This window comes from Contarinia nasturtii, unplaced genomic scaffold (assembly GCF_009176525.2).
Source record: "Contarinia nasturtii isolate CC-2019 unplaced genomic scaffold, AAFC_CNas_1.1 Cnas_scaffold_4311, whole genome shotgun sequence".
In the NCBI taxonomy this organism is placed as follows: domain Eukaryota; kingdom Metazoa; phylum Arthropoda; class Insecta; order Diptera; family Cecidomyiidae; genus Contarinia; species Contarinia nasturtii.
This window is the reverse complement of record NW_022201606.1, coordinates 2,565,004-2,580,789: the sequence shown is the minus strand read 5'-3', so window position 1 is coordinate 2,580,789 and position 15,786 is coordinate 2,565,004. Positions and strand designations below refer to the sequence as shown.

At 34.7% G+C, this 15,786-nt stretch overlaps 1 protein-coding gene across 2 annotated transcripts in view; it reads right to left on the bottom strand.

Annotated features, from left to right (window-relative positions):
• The window catches only part of LOC116350620, a 92,496-nt gene that overhangs the window by 13,417 nt on the left and 63,293 nt on the right, over positions 1-15,786 (bottom strand). For both annotated transcript variants that reach the window (XM_031782467.1, XM_031782468.1), the window contains exons 3-5: positions 3,212-3,328; positions 2,412-2,595; positions 1,989-2,246 (exon numbers count right to left, since the gene is read on the bottom strand). In XM_031782467.1, the coding sequence (XP_031638327.1) occupies positions 1,989-2,246; positions 2,412-2,595; positions 3,212-3,328 (559 nt within the window). The remainder of the gene's footprint in view (positions 1-1,988; positions 2,247-2,411; positions 2,596-3,211; positions 3,329-15,786) is intronic.

Here is a 15,786-nt window from a genome sequence, read left to right as displayed (position 1 = left end):
CCGTTGAGAGATGTGGCAAAAAAAAAACTTGGACGGCGTCTGTTTGCCCAGTTTTTGTACAGTTCTTTTTTTGTGCTCTGCAATAATATTAATAATGATTCACATGCAGGCGCTTCGAGGAACGTAAACAAAACAAAAGAAGTAATTTTTTGTTTGTAGCATAAAAGTGGTGGATATCAGCCCATCGACACGAAGTTTCGTGTTGTGTGAAACACATAGGCAAAATAACAACGTAGCAAAACAACGGTCGGAATTGAGGCTCATTTTTCAAGTTGCGGTTTTTTATGTTGCTACTACGGTAGCGGCCAAGTAGCAATCTCATTAGCACTAGAGTAATTCGTAATTTACAATGCAGAAGAGGAAACATTTCAAAAAGGTATTTTTTTTTCGTTGAATAAAAAAACGCAACTTTTGATGCACGAAATAGAGATAGGTTGTGGCCTACGTTTTATGTTTCATTTGAAATAGATATGCTAGGGCATAGTCAATATTTAGAAAAAAAAATGAATTCCAATTCATCAGTGTGAAATTTGGAAAATCACGTCACGGAATGCTTGCACATTCAACCACAATGTGTGCTCAAGCTATTAGATCTTCGGTATGGAAAAATCCAAGAAATGACAGGCGCCTATTGTATCGCATGACAATAATTGCTCCTAATGCAATTCATATCTAAATGCATGGCCAGCCTTCGACGTCACTACTGCTAAATCGATTTATCGATCAAATTTTGTGGGCGAAATACTTTATTCGGTTGATAAAGAACATACGAATCGTACACATTATTTATAGATCGGCTTGTCCCAAATTTTGAGTAAGTCAACCATGGTCTATATGACGGTGTATCCATTCAAAACATTAAAAAAGACGAGAACATACAAATTGGGTTCAATATATTTCTATTTACTATCTAAATATAGAATTTGGGTTCATTTAATTTGGTTTCAGAGGACCAACATGTGTGGTTTATCTTTTCGTTATTTGAGTGTTTTGTAAAGCCGCTTTAGAGCTGTTTTTTAAGTGATTGCAAATAAAAGTGTTAACACTTGGAATTAAAGTGAATTTTATGCGACTGAAGTCCGTAAATCTATGGGCTTACTCTTTTTAAATTCGATACATTTTAAAGTAAATCTTATGCCATGTTATTTTACGTTAAAAATGCACATGAAAAATGTACGTTTCCGGTATTTAAATTGCGATGAAGATATTCTCAACCAAAAACATGGTCAAATACAAAGCAATGGCCAACGTAGTCAAGTATATACGCACAAACCGTTTTTGCATACATATTTTTTTCACTTGCTGCGTGAAATTTTTGGTTAGTCTGGACGCTTTTTCGACGGAACCGGAAGATTTTACGAGAAACACGAAGAGAACAGTACCATTTTCATTCATCTGCGCTTAAGCTAAATTCAACTATCATAATATTAACACATTTTATACGGATCCAGATTCTGCTATTTTGAAATCCCAACACGATAAAAAAAATGTTTCGAATTTCCAAGCAGCCCTTTTGTTCTATTAATCTCTGACACTCGAGATCAACCCACACCAAAATAACGTATAAAAGAAATAGCAAGCTCATGTTATCTAAAACCACGAGCTCTGTTTTTATCCCCCCAAAAAATTCTTCGCATCCAATGAATAATAGTAAAATCTTCTATGAAAAGTTTCTCCTGCGGGAATGATACTTGTAAACACGTCAAATTGTAGGCAGATAATTTATAAACAACCACACATAATAAAAAAGATATTAACGCTATCTGTAAAATGAATCTATGAGGTAAACAAAAAATGAATACTACTTTAACATTTGTTCGTATCGATTTTGCATTAAATTCAAATACCAAATGTTTAATGAAAAAGAAAGCTAATTTTTAATTCATTTAGCATTGAATGACATCGGAAAATTCAATTTTCAACATGAAAAGAAAATATTTAATATGCATACACTGATGTGTCCGAGTCGAATTGAAGTTTAAACTTACTGGAAATAATGGAGCACCATTAACGCAAACACTTTCAGCAAACCGGACACGGCTCGGTCGTTTGTTTCGCAATTTCTCTTTTCGTGCAGGTGACAACAGCGTTGATTTACGACCTGGCGAAAATTGAACAGATTCCGGCTGGCAAACCAAGAGGCTGACTTGAGTTTCACATGATCGAACCAGCGATATAACATGGTCTCGTGGTGCATCCTTTACATCTTCACCGTTGACGGCCAGTATTTGATCATTTGGTTGCAACTGAAAAGATGAAAGTAATGGAACAAACGCACAAATAAATCAAATTGATATCGTTTCGTTAAAATGTTGTCGATTGTGGTAAGTGCCATTTTGTGCACATCGTAATTTATCAAAATGTATTGTTTTTCGTACATCATACATCGATACATTTATCATTTCACTTACATGGTTAACACTGGGACCATCGGGCGTAACATATCGGACGATAACTGGTCTCTCACTGCCTGCAACAAAACCAAAACCATTTTTTGGGCAACGATTTAAAACCACGAGCCGTGGTTCAGGTGGTTTGGTGTCCTCGTACTGCGAACATATCGGTACCTCGTATGTAGTGGTTTTATTCAAGTGACTGCATCAAACGTGACAACAACAACATCAGCGCACCAAACAGCAAACAGCAGCAAATACATAATAAAGAGATACACAGAGAAAAGAAATGAGCATCAAATAAATATTACTTTGTGTCCATGAATCGGATCTACGGGCGGAAAATCTAAGTGATGAGCCACGAATGAATTTCAATTTTCTAACTCGAAGCAAGTTCAACTAAACAATTCATGTAAAAAGCAGTGAAAACTACGTAGCAATAGATTTTAGAGTTTACACGAACCCATTAGAGTGGCATTAAGAGCCGTCGAAATGTCACACGCACTCCGTTAAGGAAATCGCCACACAGTGAAAATAACAAAATGTATTGTGTTAGGTAATCACATTACGCCAACACCGCAAACATAAATACATTTTGCTGTACTCGTATGTATACGGAAAGTATGGGGAGAAAAAAAGAGAACAGGATGGAGTGACGCATTCACAAACACACGTTCATTGGTGCACATTTTAAAAATGCAATATAAAAATGGATGGTGAAAATGGAAATGCAAAGAAAAACCAAATGAAAATTGACTACCGAGCGAATAAAGTGAATAAAAAAGTTGGAGAAAATGGATTGAAAAATTAAAACTTACTTGACATAGTATGGTCTTCCTTTTCCATCGATAGCCTTTTCCCAACCGTACGGGTATTCGATATTATGGGTCCAGCATTCAGCGGGTGGTAGCCATTGAGCTGTTCTTGTTATGTGACTGGAAAATTTAATAGAAATAAAGCGAAAAAAATATGATGTTATTTATTTATTTTCAACACATAATCGAATTCGTACAAAATTTCTCGGTGAGGTTCCCAAGAACATGCAATTCCATATTATTCGGTTTTTTTGTGTGTGTGATTTTTCGTTTATATGGATGCGAATGCTGTTCTCAAAGCATTAACTCAATGTAATTCACATAACACCGATAAAGTCATGTTCAGTGCAATCATCAAATCCATGCCTTGGATAAACACCGTGGCACAAAAGCATTTATCGTATCGTATAAAACCTGAATCCGACAGTTTTCAACACAATGGCATTAATCCGAAGAATTTGCTGTTGTGGTGCGTTTTCAGAAATCGGTTTGCCGATATGTATGTATTAATATATGAATTCCCATTGTACTCAATACACTATCAATACAAAACGCACCAAACAAAAACGAAAAATATATATGGTAGCTATTCTACATGTCGATTGGTTCAGTTTCCAAACATTTTCTCGATTCCAAATGAGTAGAATGAACGTAAAATCAAATTAAATATTAATTTAGTTAAACAATACAAATGTATGTGATTCGTTGAAAATAACATGTATACATTGGTATGCATATCGTAACGGTGCGCTGATGCAGCATTTTAATAGACCCCATTGTATGCATTGATATTTTGCCTCGAATGTTCTAATCAATTCATTTCAAGCATTTCATTCAACATATACCAATACGCTTCAACACATGTGTGCCGGAACGTCGGCCAAATGTTGTTGGCAATATCGTTGTTGCCCTTTTCGACGATGAATAAAAAAAGAAGTGGAAAAGACACAAAATCCGATCAGAATCAAATTGAATTGAGATTAACGTCCACTGATTTCATTAGCCACAGTAGACTAATCAACATGATACAAACGAAGACCTTCGCTAAAAATCTATTCGAAGCCCACTCACAACTGTTTTCGATGCAGCTTTGAAGAATTACACGTTTATGGACACAATTAGTTATCGATTTTGATATGTTGCTTCAGGTAAAACTCTCGTTTGTGTATACAATGGGTAAGGGTATGTATAGTCTGAAATGCCGAGGCAACATTTGTATGCGGCGACAAAGCGTGAAAATTGGATTTGATGGCAACATGTGTGCAAAGCGTAATTTAAAAACAAAAATTTGATTTATTTGCCAATTACAAATAAATAAACTCAATTTGTTTATCGATAAATAGATTCGATAACATATGAACATAGACCAAAACAATGACAACCAACGAGATGTATTAAATTTTCGAGTGGATCGAATGCGGTAAATGAAAGGATATTAAAATTTGGTTGAGTGCATTTGAACCGTGAAACAGAAATGTGCGCTAAGTAAATACGTGCATAATGGTATAACGGTGAAGTATCACAAATGCTTGCCCCACAAATACATTATGGCTTAATCGAATATTAATTAGCTACAAACCGGACTGTGTGCGACAAATTTTCTGCTGATCGAGTATATTAATTATATACTAATAATTATTATGCACAAATATAATCGATAATTCTCGTAAATTAAACGTTGTAATTTGCTGATTATTTCAAAATTGATAATTTCAAATTAATAGTTTTCTGCTGATTTCAATTGATTACTATGGCATACATAATATGCAAATGATAGTGGACTTCTTTTTGTTTTTCCTTTTTTTAAATTCAATTTGTTGTACACAATGGACATTGCCCGAAAGAAAGAATTAGAGAGAGTGTGAGATTGAGAGAATGCACAAGCGATGTGAATAAAATAACGATGTCAAATGTCAACTTGTTTAATCTGGATTAGAGTTGTGTGTGTGTGGAAGAAAACACGCAATATTGTCATATTAGTGAAAATCTTGAGCAAATAGCTTATAATACCGAAACATTTGTAGTACATGTAAAATGTAGATATCAATCAGTATTTATCGTGGCAACGGTATCGACACAAAATGCAAACAAATATTGTGTGCAAACGACATCGGTGCCAAACCGAGCGACATCACGTTTTATTTTCTCTCGACCTTTTTCTCTGTTTCTCTTGCTCCTTTTTTTCACAACGAAAGCATGAATGCATAAATGCATGGCGAGCATACGAAGTACGGATTACTTTTGAATGCACTAAATTCACAGCATGTGTTTACGTACGTATATGTGTTGCATATTGACTGTAACTGAGAAAATTCATTCTCTGCAAATGTATTCTAAGCGAGATTTGTTCTAAATATGCATCTACGATCGTGACAACTTTTGTCTTTCACTTTGATCTTTCACAAGCATTCGTTGCCATAGTGGCTTCAATACCGAACCAAATGGCTCTTCTATTAATACATCTTTCGTTCAATTCATCATTGCAACCATAATCGTTCGGTCGAAAATATTACGAACGAAAAGCCTTTCATATGCAACAGCATTGTGAATGCCACGCTCTGCTCGCACTCCATTTAAAGCAATTTATTGGGTTTCGAACACGCAGATGTGCTTCCACCTGGTATCTCAAAGTTAAGCTGCTATAAAGCACATGCTTCTTGCAAATGAAGAAGAAGTGGAAAGCAATGTCTTTACATAGGGTTGAACTTATAAATGTCAGAGAGCAGCACAACTGCAGTATTCAAAGTGCGATTGCCCTTCGGTGAATGCATCAAATAAATAAGAACTATTTGAATAAGTAAAGCAACACATATGGCATAATTCATGCACTTTATCAATTGCACAATAGTGCTGTGACTTTGAAAGTCACTGAAAAATGAATGAGCCAAAAGTAAAAAAAAATACAACGTATCTCCATCAATTTTGTGAATACATTTACAAATGCGAGAAGATTGCAAATTTTCATTCCAAGAATGGAATGTCCGGAATGTCTTGGGGTTTAACATGCACACATGTGAAGAATGACAAACATTCTTTATCATTTACATTTTTTTTACATTTAAGGATAGCGGAAAGCCCCACATCCATACATAGAACAACTACACATTTTTGTCTTGACATCAAATTAATAATTCCACAGTATGTGCCACACATTTTAAATTGCGACCAAGTGTTGGAGTAGCTTCGCTATGGCTATTATCAATTTAAATATTTGACAGTTAATGTAAAATTGATAAATTGATCGTCAGTGACGTGGCATGCAATGAATTATTGTCTTGTCGGTTTTTCTCAAAAAATTATTTAATCGATTCTAATGGAACCAAGCTCTCGGTATAAAATTGCACCGGATCCAACAAGTCAGTTCAAACTATCGGTTTGATCATTTTTTTATGACACAATATTGCTGTCCCATATACGTATCGACCAAATACAAAGCAAACTATCATTCTGGCCAGCTCATATTTACTTTTCTTCATTTTTTTTTTCATGTCATCAATAAAGAGAGGTCCTAAAATGAACCATGAACTATCGTCTCCATTAATGAGTGCATTCATTCCATTTCACACTATAATTGCCCATGATAACGCGGATGCATATCGTAAAATATATATCGTAAAAGTGTTGGTTTCTTCTTGAATATATTTGAAGATTATTTTAATTTCGGTTCGAGTATAAAGAACATAAAAAAGCGAATTTATGGAGCGTGGTATTTAAAGTGGTGGTCGATGTCGACCGATACGGTCATCATTGTTGGCTTGTGTCAGTTTTCCCAATCAAGTATTACAGGGACTTTGTCATAAACAAATATTTATTTTCCCATCATGATTAATTGAATGCGCTCATGAAGATATCATTGTGTGTAATAAATGCTTTTTTCATTGGCCATTACTATACAAAATATTTACCATAAGACTAATAATATTTATCTCATGTGATGATGTATTATATTCTGACTTACTTGATGTCATTTGGTGCGGCCTCGATAAACGACACTCGCATAAACAATTTTCACCATACAATCGACACGTCTACATGGCTTATATGGTATTTGGACTGAGCAATGGAATTGCCATGAGATTTGCATTTAAAAAACAATCAAAAAGTATGAAGTGGATTTTGGGTCCGCAGAAAGTCGGCTCACTGAATATGCGTACTTGTGGGAATTACAACCAAATTTACACTCAAGCAACGGAATGACGTTCAAATTTTTATGCTGAATAGGTGCGGATATTAAAAGAGATTATTCGTGTCGAATTTATCACCATACATACAGTCAAGGCACGGCACACCCATACTCTCGCAATGCTTTTGAATAAGGATGAATCACTTTCATGATGCTACACAACGTCGCTAACATTACACTGTCGATGCGTATACATTCGCTAAATTCGTGGATTATGTTCGGTGTCGTACATTTTCTTTGGCATTTTGTTCTTTCATGGCGACGATGTGCTTGTTCCCAAAGCACATTATTAATTGCAGGTCACCTTTGCTTTGATCTCTTGGTGTATAATGTAAAAGCACCTTTTTAGGATTCGTCTACGGATGGTTCTACCTTTAATTACATCCCCAACAGATGTTCAATCTGCTATTTATTACGTGAAACGAACTCAGTGAACTTGATATGTATCATATGTACAAAAGTGGCAATAATTCCAATGAAACGAATATGCATGATTTATCAGCATTTAAAGAATACCACACGGAAATTGTTTGCATCATAATTTTCAAGCAAGTGATTAATGCGGTCTATTTATCGTAAAATGTGATGAAATTTCGAATGCAACATAAGTATATAAATAAATTTGATCGAATACGACCCATATATAGATTGAACCTGATTGGAAGCCATTTGTCCACACGCATTCTCTTTGGCGACAGTTAAACGTTATTGCTACAAATGTTCTATTTTATTCTTTCCGTTCTATATCATTCAAATTTATAGGTTATTTGCCAATGAAAACCAGAAATTCCACTTACAATGGTCGCGTGTGTGCTGAACTCGCAATAAGCAGAGGTATATAGTGCAATCACCATTCATTTAAATCCAAATGAAATTGCGTCTCCATCATCATTGCCGCCACCATTATACACAGCACCACCAACAGGCACCAATTTATTGACACGCATAAATCCATTCGCAAATTGAATGTAATCACACAATTATATTATTTACGCGCAAATAATATGGCAGTAATTAGTGGCGGTTTCATTTTGTTTTACTTTTCATATAATCGTTGAAAGCACTATTACCTCTCTTTCCACGGTGTTTTGTCTTCGGTTGTATTTCGCATTGCGATCAAATTAGTGTATGCTCATTTTATTTTTGCTGGATGGAGAGAGAGAGTGATAGAGAGAGAGAGAGAGATAGAGGGAGAGAGAGAGACGTGTGTGCTCTTCAAGTTCATATGTTTTCTAGCTGAATTGTCGTGAATAAAACTTGAAGTTGAATTAATTTGCATTCGGTTGTTGTTCAAAAATAACGCACATCGGTGTACGTTATTAATGTAAATTTCACACCAAAGTTATATTTATTCACCTAATTGATGTCAACCACTTGAAGTCAAACAATGGCTATACTATTACAATTCGCGATAAAACTTCTTCTAGCCTTGACTAGTTATTTGCTTGATTTCGCGCTATTGACTCTCGGAATTATTCTATTTGTCTTGTAAATAGTTGGTGGAAGACTTCTCAATTCGGTTCATTGCAATAACCACACAGGAGTTTTTTATGAAATAAAATAATATTTCGCCCGCACATTTTCTATATTGGGCTTGATTGTTGCCAATGAAAACCACAATTAAGTCATGAATATTCATATCCCATAAAATGATTGATAAACCGAAATAAATCATCTGGATACACTATATAATTACTCTGACGTATTGTGCTTCTGTATATCTTCATTCGTGGCAAAAAAACGGGCATTTTTTTATGCCGCATAAAGAACCTTTTGTTGTCTCAAATAAGCTTATTAAAATAATAGTATTTCCCTGAATATGTGACATTGTTACGTTTTCAGTATAGGAAGCGGGTGCGACTGACGCAAAATGAATTCGTGCACAAACCAACAATGCCAATGGAAATGGATAAAAATGAGATATTTTCTATAACATTGGAAACATTAAAACATGGAAGAAAATAACATTGAAATGAACCATATCAACAGGATGAAATGTTAAATAAAATATTTTGCACAGAACTTGTTGTTCTTAGACTAAATAAACAACAACATTGTATCGCAAATGAATATATAAATTTTAAAAATTTATTCTGAAAATGATAACCATGAATTATGATATAAAAGCAAGAAAATGGCATGCTATCGAGACGAATGATGAAAAATTCTCAGGATCTAAAAGAAAGCAAACATTCAATTTGGTTTGTGTGTGTGTCTTTTTTATTTTATCGATTTTTTTATGATTAATTCACTTTCATTTTCATCCAAATGAGTTTATTGCTTCAATTCCCATTTCTGAAATTCAATTTAATTTTGAAGCAAATTCTTTAAAGTAATAACATATTTCTATATGTTCATTTATCGATTGATCAACATATTCCACAGAGCATTCCGAGTGAAGAAATGTGAATTGTTTCTTTTTTATTCAAATAATGACATTCATCTTATCCAATATCACGATAATAACACTGATTGGAACGTTTCCATTTGTGAATATGCCAACTGAAGCTTGTGCTCATGTATTTCAAATAATATCTCATTTCAATGATGAGGACGAGAGAGAAAGAGGGAGAGCCATAAAAAAAAGAAAATCATTTCACATTTCTTCGTTCGACAATCAAAGCTATATAAGTCAGAATGCAGGAAAATATTATGTATAGCATATGTCATATGCTGACTGAGAATCAAGAACCCGAATCATAGAGGTGACATGAAACACGTCGAGAAAATATCGTTTATTGATTTAGTTCGTTGATATATGAAGTCGATAGAAAAACAATTTTCATCGTGCACACAATTGACGTTGACAGAGATGATTTCGTCGTTATGGAAAATAAAATTCAGTGCATTGCAGATATGTGAAACAGAATCAATATATTGCATTACATACATTTGCATATTAGATCAATTTTACAAATAAAATCCATTGAATTCTCATCGCGAATGTTGTCATTTCGGTTTTATAAAATATTCAAGCGCATTCGCACAGTTGAATGTCATTCAATTTATGACTTCATGATTTCCCATTCGCAGAAATATGGAGGTCGTGTAACAAAGTGAGTTTTCTTTTAAAGAAAAGATGATACTGTGATATCTGAGTAACATAAGCTGTAATAATATCGAAGTGGCGATTTGAATAGCATCGTACAAATACAGTAAACTTGGAAAAATGACCGTTAAATCCACGCGTTAAACTAATTTAAACATATTTAAGGATCACTTAAGACTTTTTTTAACTCTTTAGCCACTTTACATGTAAGCTACTCACTATGAATTCCGGTTAACAAGTGATTTAGAAGATTTCTGAACACGGTTTCAACATGCGGTTCAGACACATTTAAATTATGATTGAATTTCCCCCAAAACGCACATGACAATCTCCAAAACTGCGTGTAAAAGTAATTTAAAACCGCACAAGGAAATTCCCCAAAGCCCGTATATAAAAGTCGCCCGGACTCTCTTAGAAGCAATTTGAAGTTGAAGCAAAACATTAATAGAATAGAAATATATTAACCAAATCCATCCAATTGAATCTAATGGATACCATCTGTGTTTTACTGGTGATTCTGATATGGCGTGTACATTAAATTAAATGTTTTCGTGTGAAAATCATACGATACCAATCGATAAAGATAGATAAAGGTGGTATTAGTGAATGGTCACATGGATTTCGAATGGGATCTTGAAGGCATTACATCATCATTATCGAAAACCATTTAAGTAAACATTATTGGGTTATGCGATGAAGAATGTGTTGATTTACGAATTTGAAAAGAAAAAAAAGGGAAAAGTTTGAGCCATCCCTTATCACCTATAAATAGACGAGAAAAGCGAAAATCACATTCTCCTTCGATTTGGAGCTGGTAAAATAGGTGAAGAATAATCTATGGAATAAGTGAAACGGTTGAGTAATCCCCAGTCGAGATTATTTTAGTTAAGTTAAATCTTGAATGTAACAATCGAGACTATGAAATTGGCGTTTGAATTCATATCATACGAATTCAGTTAGTAGACTCCAAAAACCGTTGTATAAACAAATGAAGGGGAAAAGATGTTCAGAAAACAGAGTAAAAGTTAAGCAAATATCTATTTATAGTGTTTGTTAAACAAACATAAATTGGGCAAAAGCGAAAAAGCATTCAGTCTACTCAACACAATAAATGCGCATATCTGCCGCAAAAGATCTTGCGAATGGTGTTCCGAATCCCCAGCAAATGTGTTGCATTAGCCGAAGCCAAAAGGATATCACATGCGATAACATCGACCATGAGAAAATAAACACACAACTCATAACAAATGCTCATACATGACTTCGGCCATGGATGTATGGGCATGAAAATGTGTATATTCTAGTGCAAAGCCTGACGCACATAAAACTATCATCGTAATCATCGGTATAGATACCGAGAATAGAGAATATGGCAAACCAAAAACCAAAATCAAATTGAGTTTTATGCTTACTGAATTTGTCCATGTAACTCTCAATTCATTGGCAGTGGCGAAACTTTTCGGTCGCTGTACAACATTGTTGGTGTGATTCGGTAATTTTGCGCTTGTACAAACCTGGACGTAAAGTTTTTGCCGTATGCAGTGTACTTTTTCGCCATTGCGTCCGTAATAAAGATATATTGATATTACATTGAGTTTTTTCCCTCCTTGTTAACTTCTTCGTGTCATTTTTTTTTTTTTTTTGGCGCTGAGTAAAAGTTGAAGTACCAAATACGAGGAGTGAAATGAAGCTTTAGCACCAAATGAAATTACTCGAATAACTTTTCAAAGTGTACCGAATCGCAAAACGACATCTAAATAATGTCTAGCACTGACGAAGTACAAAAACTGATTGCAAAGAGAGCACCTTGCATCGTTTTGACAATATAATGTGCTTTACACTCAAATTTCGACTTATTCGTTGGTCGTCCAAATGGAATATACGGAAAAAAGGGTTTCCTTCAACTCATTATGTCAAATTTAATGGATTCGGTCAGTGTGAATACGCTCGTTTTGTACAGAAACGGAACTAACTATGAACGCACTTTGGAATGTCTTTTATCGCATGCTCTTGTTACGGTCTTTGAACAAATTGCCTTTTGAAAATGATTCGCGTCACACAAAAAAAGAGCGATAAGCAAACAGTTTTTCCAACCATTTTCTGCTTCAAAACATCTCGTTAGCCATACAAAAGTATTATGAATTCCTTTTGCTTCTACGCATATGGGTGTCAATGTCGGTTATGTTGCTCCATTCTATTCAAGACATTCTCACAATTTATTAGTATTGAACTATTGCCAAGAAGTTTGAAAAAGTCACCAAACAACACTAAAAGACCGGACGGATGCATCTGCCTCAAACCCTCAGAGTCATGCTCAAGGCCTTATTTGCTAAGCACACGATTGTAATCGTGTACGATTCCAATCGTCCACGATTTTCTTATGATCGTCTACGTATATCTGAAAAGCGTTAGATGAAACGTTCCCGATCATGAAAGATCGGTTGGCGATTTGAAAAAATCGTACACGATTACAATCGTGCGCAAATCGTGTCCTAGAAAATAGAGCCTTCAGAGTAAATGTTTTGTTCAGTTTTTTTTATCGTCTCGATTTTTGAGCAACTTGCTGATCATTATTGATGACGAAAAAGTTCTATACGACAAAATCGTTGAAGGTGCAATAGATTCCAGTTGGATGGAGTTTGGTCGACAACTTAAGAATTGCTAAAGAAATACAAAATCAATTAACGATGACTGTTGCTAAATCTTTCCAGATATGCCTGTATATTACTATGTTCAAATAGTTATCGCACCGCAATAAAAAGTAATACAAACGACTAAGATTTATATCATTTGTGTCAATTGCAGTCACTAAAACGAATCGAAAACGAAATACCGGTACAATTTCACTGCAGTGTGAAGCCAAAATATGAAGAAGAAAAAAGAGATTAATCAATTTTGCTGTTGACTTCCGATTTTGCTTCGTTACAATAAAAACAATAAATGAACAAAGTGTTATCTCTTCCAAGGTGCATGGGTGAACTAACGAACTTGTTTTTTTCACCATTGAAATCATATTCGAATTTTTTGTGGCATGCCCCGATAAAGATGATGAAAAAATAAATGGACAACGCAAATTGGAATGTGCACACAATCAAATGCAGATTGTTAGCTAAACATTGCTCTTAAAACTCTTTCATGAAATTATAAATGAGCATTGCAGTTGCACACAGAAGAGAAAGCATCCGACTTCGAATGCAAAAGGAAATGTTATGCTTATTAATATACGACCTAGGGTTTGGGTGAACGGATGATATTTATATGTATGCGGCATGAAAAGTTCAAATCGACCTTTGTACCGTATTATCGTGGTTATTGATACAGCGTTTTTTTTTCGACGATGCAAAGTTTGTTGGTGCTTTGATCTTTGAGCGTTGGTAGAAAAAGTTCTTCCAATCAGTACTTTTAAATCAGCAAGAGCGTCTTTTCCAGTCCATAGCCATGCGCACGTACTCTCGTCTAATTTGTAATCTGCAATATCGGTGTTTTTCACTCTTTGTGAACTTTTTATCAGTGGCATTTTCCATTCAAAAGAGCTAAAGAGAGCACTTATGAAAACACTTTGATTTTAGCAGCAATGCTATGCGCTTTTTACCTCAAAAGGAGTGAAAAAGGATTATCACGTATTTCGAAACCATTTAAGTGGCTTACCGTATCTTATCTTCTACACTTTATCAACCGGTTTGTCATTTAGGTGTGACGCTCCACCAACTGGCATTTGCTTCTGCTTTATATTCCAAAGAAGAAACAAAAAAAGAATCTATTTTGTGCGAATGAAGTGTGTTCCACATTCAAATTTATAGTTTCCATTTTGCACTATAATTCTTTGGGGTATTCGCATTGATTTGGTACATTTGATAAACGCTCAAGAACAACCGGCGAAAGTTTTCTTTTGTAGAAAGCCAATGAGTCGAAGTCAAAGCGATTGGATTTCACTTGATAGCTGATGCTCGATATTTCGACAGAATTGAATGCAAATTCATTATTTGGTTTTGACTTTATTAAAATTGAAAACAGATTCAGTTGGCATTCAATATTCGTTTCACCAAAATTCAACGATATCTATACATGTATAGTTTTTGTTTATCGAGTCATCACTGACAAGTTCAGCGAATAATATTGTGGCATGCAAGAGATTCGAAAGTGAATTCTATCTCTGCTTTGGATGAATTCTATCCAATTGTGGTTTGTTTATTGAAACCAAACTGATTCGAACACCTAATTATGGATATCAACGTATGTGCACAATAACGAACCAAATGTTGAACCGATTAAACGGAACTGATGCATTCAATTATCAAAATGTATTTAATTATTCGATTTCCAATTACCTCGTCAATCTAAGGGATCTTTAAGTTGGTCATTGCATTTAATATTGAATGTGGTATTTGAGTGATGATTGTTTTGCTGTTGGTCATCGATCACCATACATCAAAGATTTATTTTGTATTTGTGTTGAAAGCTAGATGTTACGAATGCGAGCACTATGTGGTCATGTATTATGAAAAAAGTGAACTTATTGTTTATCACGAAACATTTCTATTTGTATTTTGTGCTCAACGAACAATGTGAGCATGGGCAACTTGGCTAATTCACAGATAATACCATTTGAAAACAAGAAACATACACAGAAGCACACATTGAAAAGCATTTGATTTGCATACACTTTGATATGATTTGGAAAAATGAACACATTCGAACTGTGAATCAGATTTTAATGAAGTAGAGAAATCGTTTGTGCTCATGTAAGTTAAACACAAACCTAAGCGTTCGAATGGAACGTTACTTATGTACATGATTTGTATGCAATTTTATCGTGCAAACCATGGCACGGTCGTGTACGCAATTAGTGAACTTGTATTGTTGCAAGTTTGCAATTGCACTCTGTGTCCATATAAGTGTGTGCATTTGCTGTATGTATGAGCTATGCTCGAAATTCAATGTCTAGGTATTGTAGATATGTATCGGTCGATATTCAATTTATACAATGTTAAACAACATTCGAACCGATTTTTTTTTTTGATGTTCAAGTTTTGAGTGAGATGGAACGACGTGAATTGATAAATGAAATTTTCTGAGAACGTGAAAGGTCATTGACAAGCTGCTCATGTTCCATTCCAAACAAGACACTTTCCAGCATTTCAGATTCGCTTGTCTTCACATCGTTTGCTTTTTAACAGTAATTGCATTGAAGCGACAGCTCTAATCCGAACTCAAAAGAGCAGGACTTAACGTCAAGATAAACCGCAGTGGCAAGTATTCAGCAACGATGCTCATAAATTAATTGCATAACAATGTTTTAAAAAAGATAGCAAACATGTACGCCATGCTCACGATATGCCCGACAAG